General features: G+C 43.7%; 1 protein-coding gene across 1 annotated transcript in view; it reads right to left on the bottom strand.

The window, feature by feature from the left end:
* Nucleotides 1–23552, bottom strand: part of LOC126158394 (agrin-like) — a 422061-nt gene that overhangs the window by 318284 nt on the left and 80225 nt on the right. The window contains exon 4 of the mRNA XM_049916440.1: nucleotides 20738–20956. Within this exon, the coding sequence (XP_049772397.1) occupies nucleotides 20738–20956 (219 nt within the window). The remainder of the gene's footprint in view (nucleotides 1–20737; nucleotides 20957–23552) is intronic.

Genomic DNA, 23552 nt, shown 5'->3' with positions numbered 1-23552 from the left:
AGAGGCTTATCTCACTAGGGGTAAGAGAGATACTGCGTACAGGAAAATTAAAGAGACCTTTGGAGAAAAGAGAACCACTTGTATGAATATCAAGAGCTCAGATGGAAACCCAGTTCTAAGCAAAGAAGGGAAAGCAGAAAGGTGGAAGGAATATGTATGCTATCGAACGAATACATCGATAGGTCGTGTGGAGAAACAAAGTGTTTAGGATCTTTGGTAGTGTTAACTCTGCGCGGGCAGAGGGAGAGTCTGGCTGGAGGAGGGCAGTGGAACAGGTGTGTTGTGTGACGCTCCCGCGAGTTGCCGCGCTTTCGGGGTTTGTCAGCATGTAATTGCGCTCGAATTGCTATGATAGTTTCTGACACGGTGTCGCGGACGGGATGCGTTAGCTGGCACACATCAAGACCCCTTTTCGCCTGGAGACCGTGTCGAGAAGGCGCGCCAACATCCAGCTTCTGCAACAGCGACGGCCCCCAATGAGTGACTGTCGCCACCTCCTCGATCGACGGCTTCAAACCTTCAGTCAACCAACAAGGAAGACTGGTAGCACGTAAAGTTTTAGAACTGTATGGCAGACCTCAGCTTTTCAAACTTTTAAAATTGTTGCATCACAAAATTACAGCAACTTAGCATGAACCTTTGTTGCTCATTGTCCGAATTGCATTACCAAGCAGGGTCCCTTCCTTTTCCGGAATGAACCCGAGTGTCGTTAAAATTCAAACGCCAGCATCATTCCATTTCACTGCTTTAATTTCAAAGTTCAGTTAAGGTATTCATAGCTGGCTACAATATTTAGATTACACAAGCACAAATTAAGAGTGCGAGTTTTGTTACCGTATTTTAGCTTACCTGTGACTGCAGCTCAGCTTGGTACGTACTAAATTTTACTATTGTTAATTTTTCAGAATAATTTAATTCAAGTTCAAAGTTAAATCTCTCATTTCTAAATTGTGTAGATTCAAGTAGCTTTTGAAATGATTGTTGAAGTAGTCCAAGACTAACCGTATGTTACTGAATTTCGATGTGCTTCAGAAAGAAAGCTCACTATTAACTTCAGTCACTAAATTAACTTTCGATTTTCCGGTTTTATTAATTCTTTTGCTAAATTAAGTTAGAGTGTAGCGAAATTTATTACTTCTGACAAACTTTCAGTTTTCACACTACACGTGTCAACCTTCAATTGCCACGCTTCTAGTGCTAATTATATGTGTAATAACCTTTCTTTTTCAGTTACTATAGTAATTGTCCTTAGGACTGGCGACCGTAATTTCCCCCAAATCTCAAATATCTAATTACCGCTAGTTAATCGTTAACGTAACGGCCGCACATTTACTTTATTTATTAACTTTACCCCTTTTCAAAATTAGTTTCCACCAGTTTCATTTGCATTTTTCCTTTCATTTAGATGTAACCCTTTCCTCCCTCTTTACCGACAAATTAACTTCGGTGACGATTGATTTTCCCAAATTTCCATTAGGTACACGCGGTTTAATTTTTCACTGTCATTAAGGTCGATAAGTGAGGGGGAGGTTACACGTTGACTGAAACAGGAGAAGGGAGTATAACAGAAGACGAATGGATAGCTTTGAGAGATGAAATACTGAGGGCACAGAACAAAAACGCAAAGAGACAAGGCTCACTACGAGCCCTTGAATAAGACAGGGTATATACAGTTTACTTGAAAAAAAGAGAAAATACAAAAACAGAGCAAATGAAGCAGGTGAAAGGGAATACTGATGCCTAAAAAATGAAATGGGCAGAAGGTGAAAAATGGCAAGCAGGAATGGCTAGAGGACAAATGCATGTCTTTAGAAGGGTTATAACTGAGGGAAAGATGGGTACTGCCAATAGGACAACTGAAGAGACCTTCGGAGAAAAGAGAAGTAGCTGTATGAATATCAAGCTCACTTTCTGCAGATGTCTATTCCGTTTGTGGTTAGTTGTTAAAATTCCAAATATTTGGACAATGTTTGCTTTCTGCATCTCCTAGACATGACCGCAGCTCTTGTTGTTCACTCATCTTCACGGGCATGACATACACTATTTGATGAAATTTTGTGCGATGAAACTGAAAAAAGTACACAGGCACGATTCGAACCCTTATAGCCAGTGATGTAGCCGGGAACTTTAGCCTTCGCACGAAAAGCCGCTTGCCAGGTACTCAGCACAGGTCCCTCTGCAAGAAACCTAAGACTCATCAAAACCGCGATTCACAGGTTTGATGGTCCCTTGTGAGATGGACGTGTCAGCCATTGTAAATTCTGAAACAAATTCATATCACTGATGCTATCACGTGGAGGGTACGTAACACAAAATTCCCTTTTCGTATTCAGGGAAGACTGTTAGGTGCTCTAACTAACGTACAACAGTCTGACAGTTTGTGACTCAAGTACATTTGCATCTTCATGGTCGGGTAAAACCGGAGCCATCGGGTTTAGTTCTCTAGAACGAGCTTGTTGGCAGCAAGAAATTGTCCGGAGACAGTCAGGAGAGGGCACAATAGGAGGTTGCTTGCTGTGCTCCGGAAAGTTGCAGGAGAGTTCGCAATGGAGGCAAGAAGCCATCGCCACGGTTGGACCACTAACGGAAGAGATGCAGAAAACATTCTGCACAAGGTTTCAGCTTTAGCAGTGCAGAGACTACGCTTAGTCTGAGAGAAGATAAATTACTGCCTGAAAGTAAAGGAGCGACTATGATAAAATATTTCTATGAGTACGTTTCGACTCCCTTACTCGTTATTAATTCTTTGTTAATGAAGTGAATGTTTCCTCGATGTTAACTTACGATCTCCTCTTCTAAAACCCCTTACCCGCCAGCAGTTAATTTGCGGTTTGTAATGGAAACTGTCGCGGTCACATGCGCATTACGATCTCGTGTCACCCGTTCCAACTTTAGAAGGCAAGAACTTGACAAGCTCACACTGTAGGAACCAGGACGACCGCAGCTATGTGATACAACGTATAGACTCACATCCGCTGCGTGGTGTTCTCAGAAAATATGTGGATGAGACTGACTTTGTGAAATGTCTATACATTCATGTAAGCTACAGGTGTTTAGGTGTTTTAAATGCATCAACTCGTCGAACACCTACTCAGTTAAATGTAGTGTAGTTGCAGTGTAAATAAAGTTCGTTTATGTTCCCAAGATTAGTGTGCCTTCGTTATTTCGAGATCTCCTTTTGTTAAGGTTGTTACAGAGAACGAATCTATCTGAAATTTATGTATTTAACGGAAAGTAATTTGGGAGAGAGTTTCAAAATTTTGTTTCCGTTCCAGTTCACAACTTTTTGATCCCTAAGTTATTGTGGGGAAAATTACACTCCTGGAAATGGGAAAAAGAACACATTGACACCGGTGTGTCAGACCCACCATACTTGCTCCGGACACTGCGAGAGGGCTGTACAAGCAATGATCACACGCACGGCACAGCGGACACACCAGGAACCGCGGTGTTGGCCGTCGAATGGCGCTAGCTGCGCAGCATTTGTGCACCGCCGCCGTCAGTGTCAGCCAGTTTGCCGTGGCATACGGAGCTCCATCGCAGTCTTTAACACTGGTAGCATGCCGCGACAGCGTGGACGTGAACCGTATGTGCAGTTGACGGACTTTGAGCGAGGGCGTATAGTGGGCATGCGGGAGGCCGGGTGGACGTACCGCCGAATTGCTCAACACGTGGGGCGTGAGGTCTCCACAGTACATCGATGTTGTCGCCAGTGGTCGGCGGAAGGTGCACGTGCCCGTCGACCTGGGACCGGACCGCAGCGACGCACGGATGCACGCCAAGACCGTAGGATCCTACGCAGTGTCGTAGGGGACCGCACCGTCACTTCCCAGCAAATTAGGGCGACTGTTGCTCCTGGGGTATCGGCGGGGACCATTCGCAACCGTCTCCATGAAGCTGGGCTACGGTCCCGCACACCGTTAGGCCGTCTTCCGCTCACGCCCCAACATCGTGCAGCCTGCCTCCAGTGGTGTCGCGATAGGCGTGAATGGAGGGACGAATGGATACGTGTCGTCTTCAGCGATGGGAGTCGCTTCTGCCTTGGTGCCAATGATGGTCGTATGCGTGTTTGGCACCGTGCAGGTGAGCGCCAGAATCAGGACTGCATACGACCGAGGCACACAGGGCCAACACCCGGCATCATGGTGTGGGGAGCGATCTCCTACACTGGCCGTACACCACTGGTGATCGTCGAGGGGACACTGAATAGTGCACGGTACATCCAAACCGTCATCGAACCCATCGTTCTACCATTCCTAGACCGGCAAGGGAACTTGCTGTTCCAACAGGACAATGCACGTCCGCATGTATCCCGTGCCACCCAACGTGCTCTAGAAGGTGTAAGTCAACTACCCTGGCCAGCAAGATCTCCGGATCTGTCCCCCATTGAGCATGTTTGGGACTGGATGAAGCGTCGTCTCACGCGGTCTGCACGTCCAGCACGAACGCTGGTCGAACTGAGGCGCCAGGTGGAAATGGCATGGCAAGCCGTTCCACAGGACTACATCCAGCATCTCTACGATCGTCTCCATGGGAGAATAGCAGCCTGCATTGCTGCGAAAGGTGGATATACACTGTACTAGTGCCGACATTATGCATGCTCTGTTGCCTGTGTCTATGTGCCTGCGGTTCCGTCAGTGTGATCATGTGATGTATCTGACCCCAGGAATGTGTCAATAAAGTTTCCCCTTCCTGGGACAATGAATTCACGGTGTTCTTATTTCAATTTCCAGGAGTGTATATATAGAAATTATTCATATTTTACACATAACGTAAACGATACGAAATATAAGAGCACGCTTTTAATTTTCTTGGTATTTTATACGAAACATGGAAAGGAATAAAATTTCTGTTTGTTTCTAAAATTTCCGAGATCGGATCCTTTTCAGTTGATGCAGAAAGTTGTAAAATGTGCCTCTGCCGCGCATTGGGCAGCGTCACCCACATGCGGCTTTCTCAGTTACAATTCTCGCGTAAGGTCTGACAAATTAGACAGCGATCACTCTGCAGACAAGGCATCTTATGCACACCATGAATGGAGTTTAAAAATAGGTTACTTATGATTATGATCACATACACATATAAACAGACTGTGACGGATCCAGTACTTTCTACAGCCTATTCTAACTACAGTGAAGTCGTGCAGTTGCTTAATGGCATGGTCAGCGTGAAAGATTATGTTTCACGCAACATCCACTTGTAAGCGGCCAAGGGGTGTTGCAGACCGTCTTTCTGTTATATTCCTCATTGCTCCATGGGCGACAAGGTGGATGACAGAGTGGGCCAAGGAAGTTGAAGAACAGCTTTAGAGCACACTGACTGATACGAGAATGTGTACGATCGCATTGTCTTGCTGGAAGCGTTTTTATCTTGCCGATGTAAAAATGGCAACAGAATGGGCTGTATGGTACTACGGTCAATTCAAAGGTGTACAATTAATATAGGCTAAGTATCGTCGCAGTATTGGAGTTGGTACTATCTGTCGCTGCTTAATGTACAATATTGTGATAACACGTGCTCTTTTCACCCATTAAGTACTAGAAAACCACCTTTAGAACGGGTGTCCACAGGATGTGTGAAATTATTGACATCTCTTTTCCCTAATAAGTCTACCACTATCATTTGATTTCAGTCCCTACGGCCAATAACTAGTGATAATTAGGTACATAAAACAGACAAAAAGTTTTATGAGCTATCTGTACATACATTACAATGGTATATAAGTCAGTAGCTTTTTTTCGTATGTTAAATGAAAACAACTACACATATGAGACTTTAGTCATCAATAATATATTCTTCATATATTCTCCTTCAATATTTACAATATTCTGATGACGCTGGGGTAACTTTTAGATTCCTCTGCTTTAGAAATCACGTGGTTTTAAGGCGAAGCACTCTTCGAGTCATGTTCTGAGCGTATTTTCGCCAGGAAAGAAAGTTCCTTGAAGGTTTTTCGATAAGAGAGCGGGCAAGATGAAACTTGAGGGAGGTGGGTGCTGAATGACATCCCACCTCAGCTCATAAAAGTGTTTTTAGTCAGCCTAGTAGAATGCGGGCGGCCGTTATCGTGGACTAGTATGACTTCGCGCAGATCTCCTGGTCGTTGTCCTTGGGTTGCATCTGGAAGATGTCTCAGTTGCTGACAATAAATGTCAGAGTGATGGTTACAACTAGGGGAAGCAGTTCGTAGTACACCACACCATAGCTGTTCCACCAGATGCATGACATTATCTTTTGTGGATGCTCACAGGTCTTTGTACGAGGAGTTTCTGCTTTAGTTTGGGCTCAACCATTCCTTGCTTTTGCTTACATTGACTTAAAGACACCATTTCCCATCACCAGTAACGGTACAGGATGGAATGTTCGGTGTTTTTCTCGAGTTAATTGATGACGAGGAAAGAGTGAATTTGGTTTACAGCATCGATACACACACACCCGATTTTTAAACCTTCACCATCGCATGCAAATGTTGCACGATGGTGAAATGATCACGGTTCATCACATTTGGCAGTTCACGACTACACTGACATGGATCCTAGTGGATTAATGCGTCTAAACGATCTCCATCAAAACCCGAAGGTCTTCTTGAACGTAGGAGTCACTAATGTCAAAACGATCTTCCTTAAAGCGAGAAAACAATTTTTCTGTTTTCTGTCCACTGCCTCCACTGCTGCCATCCCTCTACTGAACTCAGATAGAAGAACATATAGAATATGTCTGGATATGTACGGATTTCTACACTTGGCACTCCGTTTTAAAGCGTTCACAGCTCCTCTCATTATCTTCAGATGACAAAATGACAATATGTACACTCAAACAGCAACAGTGAACTACAAATAAAAAATACGAATATTACAAAAGCTACAACTAAATAAACCCATAGCAGCCGTTACGTAATTACGCACCAACCTAATAAATCACGTGGGAATATCCATAATCCGTTGATCATGGTAGACTATTAAACACTTGAAGGTAAGGTCTCCTAGGTTGTTAGGCCGCATGCTGTTCCTTCTACACGATCGACATTTCGATCCCTTTGCTAGGATCTTCTTCAGATTCTTGTGGTGTTCAGCTAACCGTGAACACCACGAGATCCTCAAGAAGATTCCAACAGAGAGATCAAATTCGAGCGTGTAGAAGGACTATGATACCACTCAATAGCCCAGAAAATTTTACCTTCAATGACTACAGTCACGAAACACTGCATACTTAATAAATACTTACCGAAAATTAGGTTGCACACCGTCACTATTTATGAAAATGTTTGTTAGTGTTACCAGTTGTGATTTTTGAAAATCTTCATAAGATACAAGATGATTTTCAGTTTCGACATTTATATGGATATATACACGGCATTCCAACTCTAAGTAACGTCAAAGACGTGAACTGGGCAACAAAATTTTAAATATTGTTCAGATGATTCAGTGTCATTAATAGTACGCTACATTTACAAGTCTCCAGATGTTGTATGCAGTGAGCTGTTATATTAATGACATATTTAGTCTATATACTGCGTTATATTTACTAATTTACGTTATTGAAGTTACATTGTCCTAGTATGTCTACAGTTTTTATTAACACAGCACGATGGGCGAAATGAGCGACCACTGTTACAGCAGTAGTCATACGAAGTACGTCTACATCTATATCTACATCTACAACTACATACATACTCCGCAAGCCGCCTTTAGATGTGTGGTGGAGTGTACCCTATAATACTACTAATCGTTTCCTTTCCAGTTCCACTCGCAAACAACTTTTCGTATGCATCAGTATACTCCCGCCGGAGTTTCGAGTCCTCCCTCGGGCATAAATTAGGTTAAGTGGTGTGTAAGTCTAGGGATCGATGGCCTAAGCAGTTTGGTCCCTTAGGAATTCACACACATTTGAACATTTTGAACATGCATCAGTGTGAGCCCTGATTTCTCGTATCTTATCTTCGTGGACGTTACGCGAAATGTATTTCGGCGGCGGTACAATCGTTTCGCAGTCAGCTTCAAACGCCGGTTCTCCAAATTCGTCTCCTCCCCTCCTGAATTTCCATTTGAGTTCCCGAAGCATCTTTCAAACACTTGTGTGCTGTTCGAACTTACTGGCAACAGATATAGCAGCCCACCTTTGAATTGCTTCGATGCCCTTTAATCCGATCTGATACGGACCCGAAACACTAGAGCAGTACTCAAGAATACGGCGCACTAGCGTTTTATATGCGGTCTCCTTTACGGATGAACCACACTTCCCGAAAATCCTCCCAACAAACCAAGTCAATCATTCACCTTTTCTACCACAATACCCACATCCTCGTTCCATTTCATATCGCTTTGCAACGTTACGCCCACATATTTAAATGACATGATTGTGTCAAGCAGGACACTACTAATGCTGTATTCTACATTACGGGTTTGTTTTCTTTACTCATTCGTATCAACTTACATTTTTCTACATTTAAAGGTAGCTGCAGTTCATAACCAACTAGAAATTTGGTCTAAGTCATCTTGTATCCTTCAACAGTCGCTCATCTTCGACACCGTACCATACCCCACAGCAACGTCACCCAACAACCGCAGAATGCTGATGTCCCTGTCCGCCTGATTGCTTATGTATACAGAAAGTAACAGTGGTCCGATCACACTTCCCTGAGGCGTTCTTGGCGATACCCTTGCCGTCGCTTCTATGGCGCCCACTACGTGGCGCTCTCAATCACTGTCTGTCTGTTGTTGTTCTTGTGGTAAACAATCAGATGACTGATTTGATGCAGCAGCCTATGCTACTCTATACTGGCAAGTCTCTTTGCTTTTGCGCAGCTGTTACACCCTACATCTATTTCGAACTGGTTAGTGTACTCATGCATTCGTGTCCCATTACAATTTTTATCGCTCACAGTTTTCTCCATTACCAGCTTACGTATTCCTTGTTGACTCTGCATGAGACCGATGTGAAGTGGTGAGTGCTATTGACAAGGGATTTCAGATCGATTCCGTATTTATGGATTTCCGGAAGGCTTTTGACACTGTACTACACAAGCGGCTCGTAGTGAAATTGCGTGCTTATGGAATATCGTCTCAGTTATGTGACGGGATTTGTGATTTCCTGTCAGAGAGGTCACAGTTCGTAGTACTTGACGGGAAGTCATCGAGTAAAACAGAAGTGATTTCTGGAATTCCCAAAGGTTGTGTTATAGGCCCTTTGCTGTTCCTTATCTATATAAACGATTTGGGACACAATCTGAGCAGCCATCTTAGGTTGTTTGCAGATGACGCTGTCGTTTATCGACTAATAAAGTCATCAGAAGATCAAAACAAATTGCAAAACGATTTAGAAAAGATATCTCAATGGCACAAAAAGTGGCAGTTGACCCCAAATAACGAAAACTGTGAGGTCATTCGCATGAGTGCTAAAAGAAATTGGTTAAACTTCGGTTACACGATAAATCAATCTAATCTAAAAGCCGTAAATTCAACTAAGTACCTAGGTATTACAATTATGAACAACTTAAATTGGAAGGAACACATAGAAAATGTTGTGGGGAAGGCTAACCAAAGACTGTATTTTATTGGCAGCACACTTAGAAAATGTAACAGACCTACTAAGGAGACTGCCTACACTACGCTTGTCCGTCCTCTTTTAGAATACTGCTGCGCGGTGTGTTATCCTTACCAGATGGGACTGACGGAGTACATCGAAAAAGTTCAAAGAAGGACAGCACGTTTTGTATTATCACGAAATATGGGAGAGAGTGTCACAGAAATGATACAGGATTTGGGCTGGAAATCATTAAAAGAAAGGTGTTTTTCGTTGCGACGGAATCTTCTCACGAAATTCCAATCACGAACTTTCTTCTCCGAATGCGAAAATATTTTGATGACACCTATCTACATAGGGAGGAACGATCACCACGATAAAATAAGGGAAATCAGGGCTCGTACGGAATGATGCAGGTGTTTATCCCCTCCGCGCGCTATACGAGATTGGAATAATAGAGAATTGTGAAGGTGGTTCGATGAACCCTCTGCCAGGCACTTAAATGTGATTTGCAGAGTATAGATGTAGATGTAGATGTAGATCGATATGACAATCGTTTCAATCAAGTTGTGCTACAAACTTCTTTTTTTCACTGATTTGTTCAGTTTTCTATTAGTCGTCCGATCTACTCACCTAACATTCAGCATTGCACTGTATCATCACACTTGTTATCTTCTCCTCCGAACTGTTTGTTGTCCACGTTTCTCTTTCGCAGAGGGCTATATGCAAGAAAAATACCTAACATTTAAATTAACACAGACGTTAATATGTTTAAAATATTTATCTTTTTCAGAAAAGCGTTTCTTGCTGTTGTCAGCCGACATGTTATATCCTCTTCACGTCTGATAAATCTGCATCTACAGGGTGGTGACAAGCAGTCTGAAAAGCTTGTAAGGGTGTTACAGGTTAGACTGAGCTGAGAAGTACTATTTAAGAAAAAAATATGTTGCGCAGTTTCTGATTGAATTATCATTGGAGTTGGCCAACCAGGCCGTATCACGCGCAGATTCGAGCGGCCCTCCAGAGACGGTGTTGCCAACAGGTTCTTCGTTTGGTTCTCTACAGCATTGCACTGTATCATCACACTTGTTATCTTCTCCTCCGAACTGTTTGTTGTCCACGTTTCTCTTTCGCAGAGGGCTATATGCAATAAAAATACCTAACATTTAAATTAACAGCGATACAAAAATTGGACGTGGGCCGGTAGTAACGATGGAATCCAAGCTAGAGACTGAGCAGTCTCGTGCGCTATCATCAACGCTATGAAAACAGCTAACATTAATTGAATCTGGTAGGTCGTTTGCATTTGCACGAGCAACGTCCTGAATGGCTGACTTCAATGCTAATTAACTCGGGAACGGTGGAATGTGTCGACTTTTATTTTTGACAACTATTTCTTAGCGCAACCTTCCTTGCAAATGCTTACAAACTTTTCAGACTGTTTGTGATCATCCTATCTACTGCAAAAGCCAACTTACGGTGTGGGGCGGAGAGTGGTTCTGGTCTCACTACCTTTCGCCTTTTCTCCTGTTGCATTCATGAAATGTGCATGATAAATACAAACATCAAAAAAAGTTTTGCATCACCTCGGATTCGAGAGTTCCGGAACCTGAACAGAAAATTGGAATAGAGATCAACATAAACATCATTTCCGCCCTTGTTTTGGTCATGAAAACCACACATTGCATATTGTACCACCATAGAGCGAGACCTTCAGATGTGGTGGTCCAGATTGTTGTACACACTGGTACCTCTAATACCCAGCAGCACGTCCGCTTGCATTGACGGATGCCTAGGTATTTTGCGGTAGTAACTGTTCCCAATGATTTTTTGTCAATAGTGTGATTCAAGAGTAGAAGTTTTCTTCGTCTATTTATTCACAATGCATTATACGTAAGAACGATCAGAGACAACTGACACTCCCTGCACAAGTCATTTATCCTCTGCAGATCTTGCTGCATTTCTCTATAGCCTTCTGGCATTACAATATTCGTATACACGAAAGAATCGTCTGCGAATAACCTCGTGATGGATGGATGGAGAGGGTTTCAAGAGCGCACGACGGCAAGGTCTTCAGCGCCCGCTCAGTAACAGGTTGAGGCGGGTGTCAAAAAAATACTCAGAACAGTAAGATAAAACAGAACGTAAGACACAGGATACAAGCTTGGAAAAATATGTGCCTACCCACACCGAAGCGTGGTACGAAGCATGCCGCCAGCAGTAAAACATGGACAACCCAGGAAGAAAGTGGTAGAGGGAGCTAAAACAATATAGCAGATGGAAGTGGCTGGCTGGCCGCAAAGAAAAAGGGAGGAGCCAACCACTCTGCAAGCTCCAACGTTATCCACTAGATGACAAATGCTAGTTGAAAATTAGTTATTTTGCTTCTGAAATATCAGAACTCGTCTATTACTTTGAGTGTCTCATTACCAATCTAAGAAGGCGTGTTGGAATGCTCTCAGTATCGGTTGGCGATACACTTCTTCTTCTTCTTCTTCTTCTTCTTCTTCTTCTTCTTCCCCCCCCCCCTCCTTTTTTTTTTTTTAAAGAAAGGACCACGAAGTAATCATCCGAATATGACAGAAATCGATAGATGTGATGTGCATACAAGTACAGACAAACAAACGATCACAATTTCAGAAAAATTGGATGATTTATTCAAGAGAAGGAGATTCGCAAACTGAGCAAACAATTGTTCGGCTTGACGTTGATTGGTAGCCTCATGAGGTATATGGTGTTAAATTCCGTCCAACTGGCGCGTTAGATCTTCAAAATCCTCTTCAAAATCCCGAGATGGTTGGAGCACCCCTCCCATAATACTCCTAATGTTCTCAGCTCGGGAGAGATCCAGCTACCTTGCTGGCCAGGTAGGGTTTGGCAACGACTCTCGCCGTGTGCGGACAAGCAATATCTTGCCCAGCATGGCTTGCTATGAAGGGCTACTAAACGGGGTATAGAAAACAGTCGATGTACAGCTGTGCTGTGAGGATGCCGAGCATAACAAGCAAAGTGGTCCTGCTACGAAACAAAATGGCACAACAGACCTTCATTCCTGTTGTCGGGTCGTGTGGTGGGCAAGTCAGGTTGGTACTCCACCGCTGTCTGGGGCGTCTCCAGACACGTCGTCGGTGGTGGTCGGGGCTCAGTCAGAAGCGTCAGTTCCTTTCCAGTCGGCTACACTCCAGGCTGCAGACGTGTCTGGAAACGCCCCAGACAGCGTGGGATACGAGCCTGACTGTAGCCCGCCATACGGCCCGACACCCAATAGTGACGGTCAGCGGTGCCATGACATTTCGTAGCAGGACCTCTTCGGTTGTCATCTGCGGCACCATTGCAGCATAGCCGTACGTCGACGATATTCTTTGCTCTTCAAGGCAAGCCATACTGCCCTTACATTTCTGTAGGATAATGCCCGCCAACACACGGCGAGAGTTTCTGCTGCTTGTTTTCGTGGTTTCTAAACCCTGCCTCGCCTAGCAAGGTCGCCAGATCTCTCCATTCGGAGCGTTATGGGCAGGGCCCTCCAAACAGCTCGAGACTCTGGCGATCTAACACCCCAATTGGACAGAATGTGGCACGATATACCACAGGAGGACGTCTAACAACTCTATCAATGGAAAACCGAATAACAGCTTGCAGAAGGGCCAGAGGTCGACCAACGTGTTACTGACTTGGTCAGTTTGCGAAACAACTTCTCTTAAATAAAACATTCACGTTTTCTGAAATTGTAATCATTTGTTTATCTCGACAGGTATGTCACATCAACCGATTTCTGTCCCTTTCGGATTGTTCCCTCGTGATGCGTTGTTTTTTGTCTTGGAGTGTATCACATGACATGTATATTACTCAGCCGACTTTCGCGCTTCGTGGATGCAGGTTGCAACCCTCTGCCGGTAGAGGGCTCCGAAATGTAGCGTGTAACATGGCGGTATGCAACGTAACTATGTCCGTGCGTGAGAAACAGCGTATTGTAATCGACTTTCGATATCTAAGAGTTCGTCCACACATGGAGCACCCTCTCCTTCAGCATGAAAATGTCTGAACACAACACGAGCGGCGCGTCATCTGCAATAGTCGGACGCCGTGGGTTCACTGCCATCGATCATCCTCCACACACTCCCCGCTTCTTGATTTATTATGTCTTCTATATCATTTTTATTACGCAAATGTTTGTCATACCATCGTGTTCTCCACATTTACACTGCATCAGTATCAAACATTTCGTCATACTTATGTAGTTATTCAATGAACCGTTCACTATTTTGCCAGTAACTTTATTGAAATATTGATAGCAGAGTGCCATTAAAGAACCTGTGCTAATTTAAAAGTGGTCAGTTAGCGTACACCACAACTGAAAAGAGAACAAAAAGACACTTCTGTCGAGAAGGAATACTTAATTAATTCATTCATATTTAAGGACAATCTGTTGTAATTTATTATGAGCGAGCCTGTGTAAGAGTACTGGCTTATTTGTTCATGGAAATACCTTTATTTATATTCATTGTACATGATCTGCACGTGACAAACTGTTTATAACATTTATTTTATTTAAATATTGTTGTAATAAATTAGTCTGTTGTGAGGAAGTGGTCGCGTCAGTCGAATCATGTCTTTAGAACATAAGAATGATATATTTTTGGTGGGGACAGCCTTCAGCCAACGGAAAAGCAGACAGTAGTGGAACTCTATGGGGGCCAAGTTAAGACTGGCGATTTTCGAGTGAAGAGTTCAAGGGAGCGGTTCTGGACACGTTATGACGAGTTCTGGGCGTAACGTGCATTATTCAGTAGTGCAGATGTTTGATTCTTGATGGTGAACGGCCATTACCGTAGCTTATTTTCTGAAGGGACTTTATATTTCGAGAGGTCTCAATGTGCTCCAGAACAGGACTCTCGAGTTACTTCGCATGCGTCACGGAAAGGAGGATAGACAGATTATGAATTAATATTCTTTGTATCACGTATGATAATTTGTGAATCATCAGGTTGAACATAACTGTTTTGATCTGCTGAATATCTCATGTACTGTGATTATGAAATGGACTTAGTTTTCGCATCTGTTCGATGTCTGTTTAGCTTGGGGATTTTGTTACCATTCTCATAACGCTATCAATGTAACTTTACTGATTTGATATGAGTATTTTTGTTTGTATTTTAACTGAATATTGTAGGACCACTTTCCGCTTATCTGACGTGTCTTTTCTTGAATACACATTATTCAACCCAATTATATGTCGTTTACATAAATTACAGACGTTGGAATTGAAGCCTTGCTATTAAATTATCCATTCAACTTTCATTTTGTATTTTTATGTATTTCATTATCTCGCAATTCTGGCCACGGCTTAGACTATTTCACTGCAGGATCACAGCTACAGGTTATTGTTATTTGCAGCGAATTAGCTGCTGGGCATGAAAGCAGATATGTGTGGCTGGATCCTATGACTATGTCGAGCTACTCTTTTTAAACGGAGCCGTGCTTAGCCCAAGTACCTAAACTACCACAGGTAAAGAGGCAACTAGTGTTCTCGTGTGGGATGCTGTGTGGAAGAGCAATTCAGCAGCAGTAACCGTTAGCTACCGTTGCATAACGAAATACGAACTTCGTGGAAACTTCGCAACTTCTACCTCAGAGAACAAGGGTAGCTATGAATCTCTGTGGAAATATTGTTCCCTCTATGGAATTCAGTTTAAAAAGCTGCCAGAAAAAACGAATTAGTGTGTGAGAAGGGGATTACATAGTTTCAAAAAAGCCATAACATCAGATTCCTAAGACAAAATGAAGCATCAAAGTAAAGACGCCAATGCCTCATGCAGACGAAACATTGATTCAGGTCCCTTCACTCTGTGAATAAATATTGCCACAATGATAGTGTACAAGACGTTTTGTGTAATAAAATATGCTGGCCAAAATGCAGGACATAGTCATGGAAGAACAACATCTGTAAATGTACTGTTGCTGTTGATACCTTCGCTCCCCGTCACTAGGGAGTACTCACGATGATGCAAGGCTTTCAGTTTGCTTTGCTACATAATATGCTAGTAAGTAGCATGTTGGGAGTGTCCGAGCGGTTCTAGGCGCTACAGTCTGGAACCGCGCGACCGCTACGGTCGCAGGTTCGAATCCTGCCTCGGGCATGCATGTGTGTGATGTCCTTAGGTTAGTTAGGTTTAAGTAGTTCTAAGTTCTGGAGGACTGATGAAAAAAAAATGGCTCTGAGCACTATGGGACTCAACATCTGAGGTCATCAGTCCCCTAGAACGTAGAACTACTTAAACCTAACTAACCTAAGGGCATCACACACATCCATGCCCGAAGCAGGATTCGAACCTGCGACCATAGCAGTCACGCGGTTCCGGACTGAAGTGCCTAGAACCGCACGGCCACCGCGGCCTTCGGAGGACTGATGACCTAAGAAGTTAAGTCCCATAGTGCTCAGAGCCATTTGAACCAAGTAGCATGTTGTGCTCTTAGAGGCGTATGAGCAGTGTATAAAAACCAATGTCATTTACTTACATATTGTCCACTTGTGCACTCACCACTTAGCTCTGGAATTACTTTTTGGGGACCAATGGCCTAGGTATGAACACAGTTTTCAAAATACTGAAAAGGCCCATAAGAGTAATAACCGAAAGTAATAAACGGGATTATTGCAAAGACCTGCTCAAAATACTGGATATTTTAACCATACTGTTTGAGTACTTTTACAAATCAGTTACGGACATAAAAATTACCTTGACAGTTACGGCACAAAATGCTCTGTCCACGACTATGGAACAAGCAAAAATCATAAGCATAAAACTCAAACTTCATTTTCTACCAAAGAACAAAACTGTATAATAAGTTTTCCAATGAGATTAAAGAGATTACTAAAGCGAGCTTATTTATGAAGGCTATTTAGCAATACATTCTATATATTTGGGGATTACTTAGATAACATACTAAGGGATTGGTAAAAAATGTAAAACAAGTAAATAATAATAATTTTACAATAATAAATCAGCTGTGTTACTTCACATAGCACTTTAGCACTATAAAATTTCTTTTCTGTTTTGGGGAACTTTACTCCCCAAGTTCTGCAGTGGTAATACTAACGCCTTACTGTGTTTCTGAGATCAGAATCTCGCTCCTTATGGAGAGATGCTGACTAAATTTTCTGGGCAAGCAAATGGGAAATTACCGTACAAGAAACAGATGACATACATCGTCGTTATGGTCATGATGTTCAGCTGATACTGCGTGTAAGGTTACATTACAAAATATGCGCGTAGAGTGTACAGCGTGTGTAGTGAATGGTAATGAGAAATGAACTTTTCACTTTATTAGATAACCTATTTTGAAAACAGTATTGTACACTACGGCTAAACGGAATAAGATTGCGCTGTTTTATACGGACTGAACATGAATTTGGGTATATGGAGGTACAGTCTCTATGAGGTCATCTCCTTTGGTTTTTCCGTGCTTTCCCCAAAATACTTCAAAGAAACGTAGGATGGTTCTAGTGCAAGGTTATGGTCGACTAGTTGTCCCAGACTTGTGAAAGTAGCCGTGTAAGTATGTAAGTGTTCTGTATCCAGGGTGCACTTTTATCTTGACCATCCTAAATAACTTTAAAAACTGATCACAGCGTACCAGCCACATACGCATGAAGTTGTCAAAGATGTAACACAAAAATGACATTGACTTTTGTTTTCTAGCGTACACTGCAGGTTCTCAGGCAACGTTATCTCGTTCACTTGCTGGAACTCACAGTAAACAAATGGAAACAGATGAAAAATGCACTCTGGTCATTCAGTCAACAGTTTTCAACTGAAGGTTTGTGCGAGAGAACGCCTACACCAACGAGGAGAATGTAGGACTGCTACTTATCTATGCATAATATAAGTTTGGGGTTGATATTTCTCGTTTCCTGAAGCGCCACAACAAGACGAGAAAGCATCCGTAAGTAGTGTGGGTTCTTGTCAGGATATCGCTATCTATATAGTTCCTCTGTCTGAGTAACATTACGCCTACCTTCAAGCACAATAATAAAAGTAATGTTCATGTGAATTTTTTAATCGAGGATGTCCTCATCCAACGTTTCATATGTAAGTACCACATCACTGTATAACGTATACTCGTATTGTAAATCAGAAAACATTTTTACAATTACGTATCTGGCAACTTATATGCTCCCTGGTAAAGCAGCATTTGTTCCTTTTCTTCGTTGGTGTACACTGTGGTCACTCAGACCTTCAGTTGAAGACGATTCACTGAATGATCGATGTGCGTTGTCCTCGTGTTTCCGTTTGTTTACTGTCAAATCCGGAATGGAGTGACAGAAGTGATGGGATAGCGATAAGCAAATATACAAATGACGGAAGCATCGCGTACATGAAGTATAAAAGGGCAGCCATTCGTACTCAACTGATCCTTGTGGAAAGGTTTCTGATGCAATTATGGCCACAAAACAGGAATTCAGACTTTGAACGCAGAATTTTAGTAGGAGCTAGACGCACGGCACATTCTGTTTCGGAAGTCGTTAAGGAATTCAGTGTTCCGAGATACTTAGTGTCAACAGTGTGCCAAGAATACCACATCTGAGGCACTATCTCTTACCACGAACAACACAGTGGCCGATAGCCTTCACTTAATTATCGAGAATAGCGCAGTTTGCGTAGAGTTGTCGGTGCTAAAGGCAAGCAACGCTACGTAAAATAGCCGCGGAAATCAATGTGGAACGTCGGACGAACTGTCCATTAGGTTAACGTGGTGAAATTCGACGTTAATGGGCTATGGCAGCTGACGACCGACAGGAGTGCCCACGCTAAAAGCACGGCAGGGACTGCAGGGCCTCTCCTGTGCTCGTGACCATGCCGGCTGGACGCTGTACAACTGGCAAACCGTGACCTGGTCACACGAGTCCCCATTCCAGTAGCTGATAGCTGACGGTAGTGTCGAAGTGTGGTGCAGACCTCGCGAAGCCATGGACCCCAGTTGTGAACGAGACACTGTGCCAGCTGGTGGTGGCTCCATAATTGTGTGGTCTGTGTTTACGTGGAGTGGCTTCGGCCTTCTGGATGTTCGGCTGGTCAGAGAGGATTTGAAGCCATTCATGCACGTCTTGTTCCGAAAGAACGATGGGATTTTTAAGGATGACAATGCGCCGTGTCACCGGGCCACAATGGTTCGCGATTGGCTTGAAGAACATCCTGGACAGTTAGAGCGAAAGATTTGTCCAACCACATTACCGACATGAACACCATCGAATATTTGTGGTACCTAATCGAAAGGTCAGTTAGTGCAGAAAATCATTCACAGGCAACGCTTTCGCAGTTGTGGACCGCTATAAAGACAGCATGACGCAGGGGACTTCCAGTGACGTTTTGAGTCCGTGTTGCGTTGAGATGCGGCACTACACTGGGCAAGAGGACGTCCGACACGATATTAGGAGGTATCCCATCACTTTTGTTACCTTATTGTACTTTACCCTGGGTGCCTAAACTCCACGCTAGAACAGTAGTGTTACTTTTTAACAACTTCACGTGTGTAACTGGTACACTGTGATACGTATTAGAATAGTTCTTGAGATGAGGAAGATGATTACCGAATAAAAAATGCAGGGTGCGGTTTAAAAAATACGTAGTGCTGTTCATACCTTCGTAACGAACAAAGTTACAAGAAAGGCAGTCAAGCTGGTTAACGTGACATGTCCAATTTCCCTGTGAAAGAAATGCACGGATGAATAAAAGCAGTGCTAGTACAGGGCGGGGCAAATAAAAATGGCCCGGACGAGTGGATACAATTGGACGTGAATGTATGCATACACTCCGTGACGCGCACACTATGTGTACGCCCGCCACGTGGTCCGCACCGGTTCAGAGCGTAGTTCGGGCTATGTCAGTGTGAGTCGAGCAGTGCAAAGGGGACGATGGTACTCTGAGTGGAGCAACGGGTGTTCGTTGCGGAAAGTTACGTGATAATAAACTCGCGGAAACGGTGTGGTGAGTTATATACATAAGAACTTAGGCTTCCGCGGCCGGTGTCATAGTGATTAAAATTCTTCTGGGTATTGCCCGCATCTCGTGGTCGTGCGGTAGCGTTCTCGCTTCCCACGCCCGGGTTCCCGGGTTCGATTCCCGGCGGGGTCAGGGATTTTCTCTGCCTCGTGATGGCTGGGTGTTGTGTGCTGTCCTTAGGTTAGTTAGGTTTAAGTAGTTCTAAGTTCTAGGGGACTGATGACCATAGATGTTAAGTCCCATAGTGCTCAGAGCCATTTGACCCATTTTTGAACCAATCTTCTGGGTATTATGCCGCGTCATTGCTAAAAAACTAACAACAATAATAAACTAAAACCGACTTTTCCATCTTCCCTTACGTCATGACTAGCCAATCATATTAGAGGGCCAATTAAAAGTTTTACAACAGTGACGTCAGACATCGATAGTCTGTAATAAATAGAAGCACCTATCCCCATGCAAAACCAGTCGTGCCCTGAGGAAGGCCGCTGCAATTCGGCCTAAACGTCGCTTTTAGTTTATTATTCTTATTAGTTTTTAGCAATGACGCGGCTGAATACCCAGAAGAATTTTAATCACGGTGCGGTCAGTTGTTTGCTGAGGTTTAATGGTGTCAAAGTGGCAACAATGAATGCCATACAATGCTTAGTCTGAAAATGGTGTCAGACAGAATCTGTTTTGGCCAAGTCGAAAACATGCCGAAACGTGTCCGCACACCAGAAACTGTGGCTGAAATTCACCAGAAGAGGTTTCAGAGTGCTACCAAATCATCCCAAGAGCCCGGCATAGCTCGTCGATCAGGCGGATGAATACTCCATCTGGACCTACAGTCTGGTCGCGGCCCTAGGTGGCCACCCAAGTCGCATGATCTGTTAGTGTGTTATTACATCGTGTGGCAAGCCCTACGTCTAAGTTGTATCACAACAACCCTAGTAGTCTTCAACAGCTGCAGTAGAACACTTCGGATGAGACTGCAGCAATTCACCAGTCTATCTGCGATCCGCCTGCAGCAACTTGCTGACCAGAGCCCAGAAGTGCCAAGAGATGAATGGTGTCACTTTCAGCATCTTCTATAGTGGGATTATTGGGTGTATTTCCTCTCTTCTGCTGTGTTTGTAGCCTGGAACTCTTTTCTCCGGGCCACTTTTATTTGCCCCACCCCGTACTACTAACTAGTGCTAGTGCTAGTGGTGGGTGCTGGCGCGAGCGGTACTGACCGCAGGGCCCGTGGTGGGCGACGGCGACGTGCTGGCGGGCGAGGCAGGCGGCGCGCGCCAGCTCGCAGGCGCTGGGGTAGGTGAGCGCGTCGCTGCCGCAGACCGGCCGCAGCACGGGCTCGCACGGCGGCGGGCACTCGCAGCGCGCCAGCCCCAGCTTGCTGATGGCGCACCGCTGCCCGGGGCCCGAGCACTGCAGCGCCGCGCACGGGTTGCTCCCTGCGGCCGACACGTCAACAATCAGGCGTGCCTACAGCCGGCAGCAAGTGGCAGCTCCAGTAGTTCGCAACCTTTCTAGGAATAAGACCCCTGAACGAGATCAGGCTACAGCCAACACTCTTACTCCCTCATTCGTAAGGACACCACATAAGCAAACTTTTGGTTGTACGGCGTTGCCTAGAAAGTAATGCATCGCATTTTTTTTCTCACCCAAAAACAATGCTGCGAATGCGAAACGTTACGTATGTATTATTTGAAGTCTCCTGAGTGAGCGCGCCAAGTTTCCGTCACTTGCGACAGATAGCGTAGCTGCAGGACAGTTTCAAAATGGCGTGTGAAGGTGATGTACGTTACAAGCAACGTGTCATCATTGAATTTCTCACTGCAGAGAAAGAAACTGTTGGCAATATTCACAAACGCTTGTGCAAAGTCTATACAGCATATGCTGTCGACAGAAGCACAGTTAGGCGCTGGGCACGAAGGGTGAGGTCATCTTAAGGCGGCTCGGCGGAGCTCCACGATTTGCAGCGGTCGGGGGGTCCATCCACTTCTGTCACACCTGACATGTTGCACCGAGCTGATGTTGTCATTCCCGAGGACAGACGCATCACGCCTCGGCAAAGGAAGTTCACACAGTGGAGTACTGGCTCCAGCAGCAGGACAAGGATTGGTACCGACAGGGCATACACGCCCTTGTTTGGCGCTGGCGGAAGGCCATAGAACGCGATGGAGATTACGTGAAAAAAATAGGATGTGCAGGTAAAACACCATTCGTTCGTGTGTGTAATTATCATTCTGTTCAATGAAGAATTGTTGAAGAACAAGATACGGTGCATTACTTTCTGGACAACCTTCGTAAATAGAAATTCAACAGTACTATTATAAAAAAGATGAAAGGTGTATAATCTGTCAGAAAATCCCAAGAGATAGTCATGTGTTAAGTAGGCTACACCAGTGGCAAGACACCATCAGTACTTTCACTGCACGATACCATTGGTTACGTTACGTATGACAGCCTTACTTAAACACGGTTATTAAACATAATTTTTTGAAATTTGATATTTAAATGAAGAAGTCTTCGTTGCAAATTATTCTTTTATTAACAACGCGTTTCACCTTCGTAGTACGTCTTCAGATTGTCTTACAATTTTCCTGTCACAAAATATAAAAAAAAACGACTATGTGCTAGACTAAAGAATGAATCGAATCAGATGCTTCAGTCTAGCACACACCAGATTTATTGTTTTTAATACGTTGTAACAGGAAAATTCTAAGATAATCTGAAGATGTCCCACGAAGGCGAAACGCGTCGTTAATAAGTTCCAACCAACATTGTTTTTAATGCATGTATTCTACATACGGTTGCTGTACCAGACGGCCTAATGCAGCGCAAGAAATTTCAGAAAGTCCTTTGCCAAAGAAGATGAAGTAAATATTTCAGAATTCGAATAAAAAATAGCTGTCAACATGAACGGTGTAGCCAAGGAGCTTAAATCATCTAATAAAGGCTTCCTTTCAGAGAATGCTGATACAACAGCCCCATAATTTGCAATCACATACAAGAGATCGTTGAAACTTCCTGGCAGAATGAGATTATATGAAACTTCCTGGCAGATTAAAACTGTGTGCCCGACCGAGACTCGAACTCGAGACCTTTGCCTTTCGCAGGCAAGTGCTCTACCATCTGAGCTACCGAAGCACGACTCAGGCCCGGTCCTCACAGCTTCACTTCTGACAGTATCTCATCTCCTACCTTCCAAACTTTACAGAAGCTCTCCTGCGAACCTTGCAGAACTAGCACTGCTGAAAGAAAGGATACTGCGGAGACATGGCTTAGCCACAGCCTGGGGGATGTTTCCAGAATGAGCGCACACTCCGCTGGAGAGTGAAAATCTCATTCAAGAGATCGTCTGCCGTACCAAAAGCATGGTATATTGCACAGGTCGTACCAATACTCATGGAGACCGCTAGGAGTAATCCGATGAATTAAAGACCCATCTCACTGATGTCGATTAACAACAAGTGTTTGGAACATATTCTCTATTCTAACATGATGAATTATCTTCAACAAAATGGTCTACTAACATATATCACGGATTCAGGAAATATAGTTCATCTGCAACACAACTACCTCTTTAGTCTCATGAAGTAATGAGGGCTATTAACAGGGGTCCTCAAATTTATTCTATATTTCTGTACTTCCAGAAGGCTTTTGACACAGTTCCTCACAAGAGACTTATAATGAAATTTCGTTCCTATGGAGTAACACGTCGTGATTTGATATTAGTGAGATCACAGAATGTAGTAATCGACGAAAAAATCATCGAGTAAAACAGAAGTGATATTCGGAGTTTCCCAAGGAAGTGTTACACGCCCTCTGTTGTTCCTGATCTACTTGTACATAAACGATTTGGCATATAATCTTAGATCGTTTGCAGATGATACTGCCATTTTCCGTCCAGAAAAGTCATCAGAAGATCTGAAGCAATTGCACAACGGCACGATATCTACATATTGCGGAAAAGTTACAATGCTCTCTGAATGAAGAAAACTGTGACAGCATCCACATCAGTACTAAAAGAAACACCGACGTCAG

The sequence above is a fragment of the Schistocerca cancellata genome, chromosome 2 (assembly GCF_023864275.1).
Source record: "Schistocerca cancellata isolate TAMUIC-IGC-003103 chromosome 2, iqSchCanc2.1, whole genome shotgun sequence".
Taxonomy (NCBI): Eukaryota; Metazoa; Arthropoda; class Insecta; order Orthoptera; family Acrididae; genus Schistocerca; species Schistocerca cancellata.
This window is presented reverse-complemented; position numbering and strand designations above follow the sequence as displayed.